General features: G+C 17.3%; 1 protein-coding gene across 1 annotated transcript in view; it reads right to left on the bottom strand.

The window, feature by feature from the left end:
* The window catches only part of PRSY57_0821700 (hypothetical protein), a gene marked incomplete at both ends in the record, with an annotated part of 2,911 nt that overhangs the window by 420 nt on the left and 1,556 nt on the right, over window positions 1-935 (bottom strand). Inside the window, 2 exons of the mRNA XM_020114747.1 lie at window positions 62-233; window positions 445-930. Of these exons, the coding sequence (XP_019970587.1) occupies window positions 62-233; window positions 445-930 (658 nt within the window). Of the gene's footprint in view, window positions 234-444; window positions 931-935 lie in introns of the transcript that reaches the window.

Here is a 935-nt window from a genome sequence, read left to right as displayed (position 1 = left end):
AAAAAAAAAAAAAAAACACATATAAATATATAATTAATTATATACATATATTACAACTTACTTATTGGTTATGTCCATATTAGTATCTATTTTATTTGTAATGTCTACTATTAAATTGTCTAGAAGATTTAAGCTATCATTGTTTTTCTCTATATTTGATAAAATTTCCTTTTCCTTGTTTGTATATTCTGTGATTTTATTTTGTATGTTGCTCATATTGCTGAGGAGTTTCCCTATAATTAAAAAAAAAAATATACATATACATATATATATATATATATATATATATATATATATATATATAAATATTTCATTTGATAATAATATATATATATATATATATATATATATATATTTTTTTTTTTTTTTTATTATTTATATATGAAGACATATATTTGTTCGTTGTTTTAATATTTTATATGCATAGTATATATTATATATAACTTAAATGATTATAATTATTTTCGTGTTCCTTCATGAGGTCATCATATTGTAACTTTCTATTATGTATTAAAACATTAAGATAAAGAAAATCCACATTATTTATATTTTCATTAAGAGATATTATATAATTTATATTTGAGAATTTTTTATTATACAAATTTAATAAGGTTTTATTTGTTTTCTTAACATTATCTATTTTTATTTTTTGATTTTGTATTATCCCATTATATACTTCATTTATGTAATCTCCTTTTTTTAATAAATATTTATCATTCATAATTTTTTCTTTCAATATTTTGTAATCCTTTATATTATCTTCTAGTTCATATAAAAATATTTTACTTTGACATATCATAGAGGATATAATTATTTTTGTACTTTCGGAATGTACAGTTATTTTTTTTATCTCGTTTTTTAATTTCTCGATTTCGTTATAAATCAGTTGTTGTTTTTCTTTCAAATTTAAATTAGGGTCTACCCTAAACCCTGAA

This window comes from Plasmodium reichenowi, chromosome 8 (genome assembly GCF_001601855.1).
Source record: "Plasmodium reichenowi strain SY57 chromosome 8, whole genome shotgun sequence".
Lineage (NCBI taxonomy): Eukaryota > Apicomplexa > Aconoidasida > Haemosporida > Plasmodiidae > Plasmodium > Plasmodium reichenowi.
This window is presented reverse-complemented; position numbering and strand designations above follow the sequence as displayed.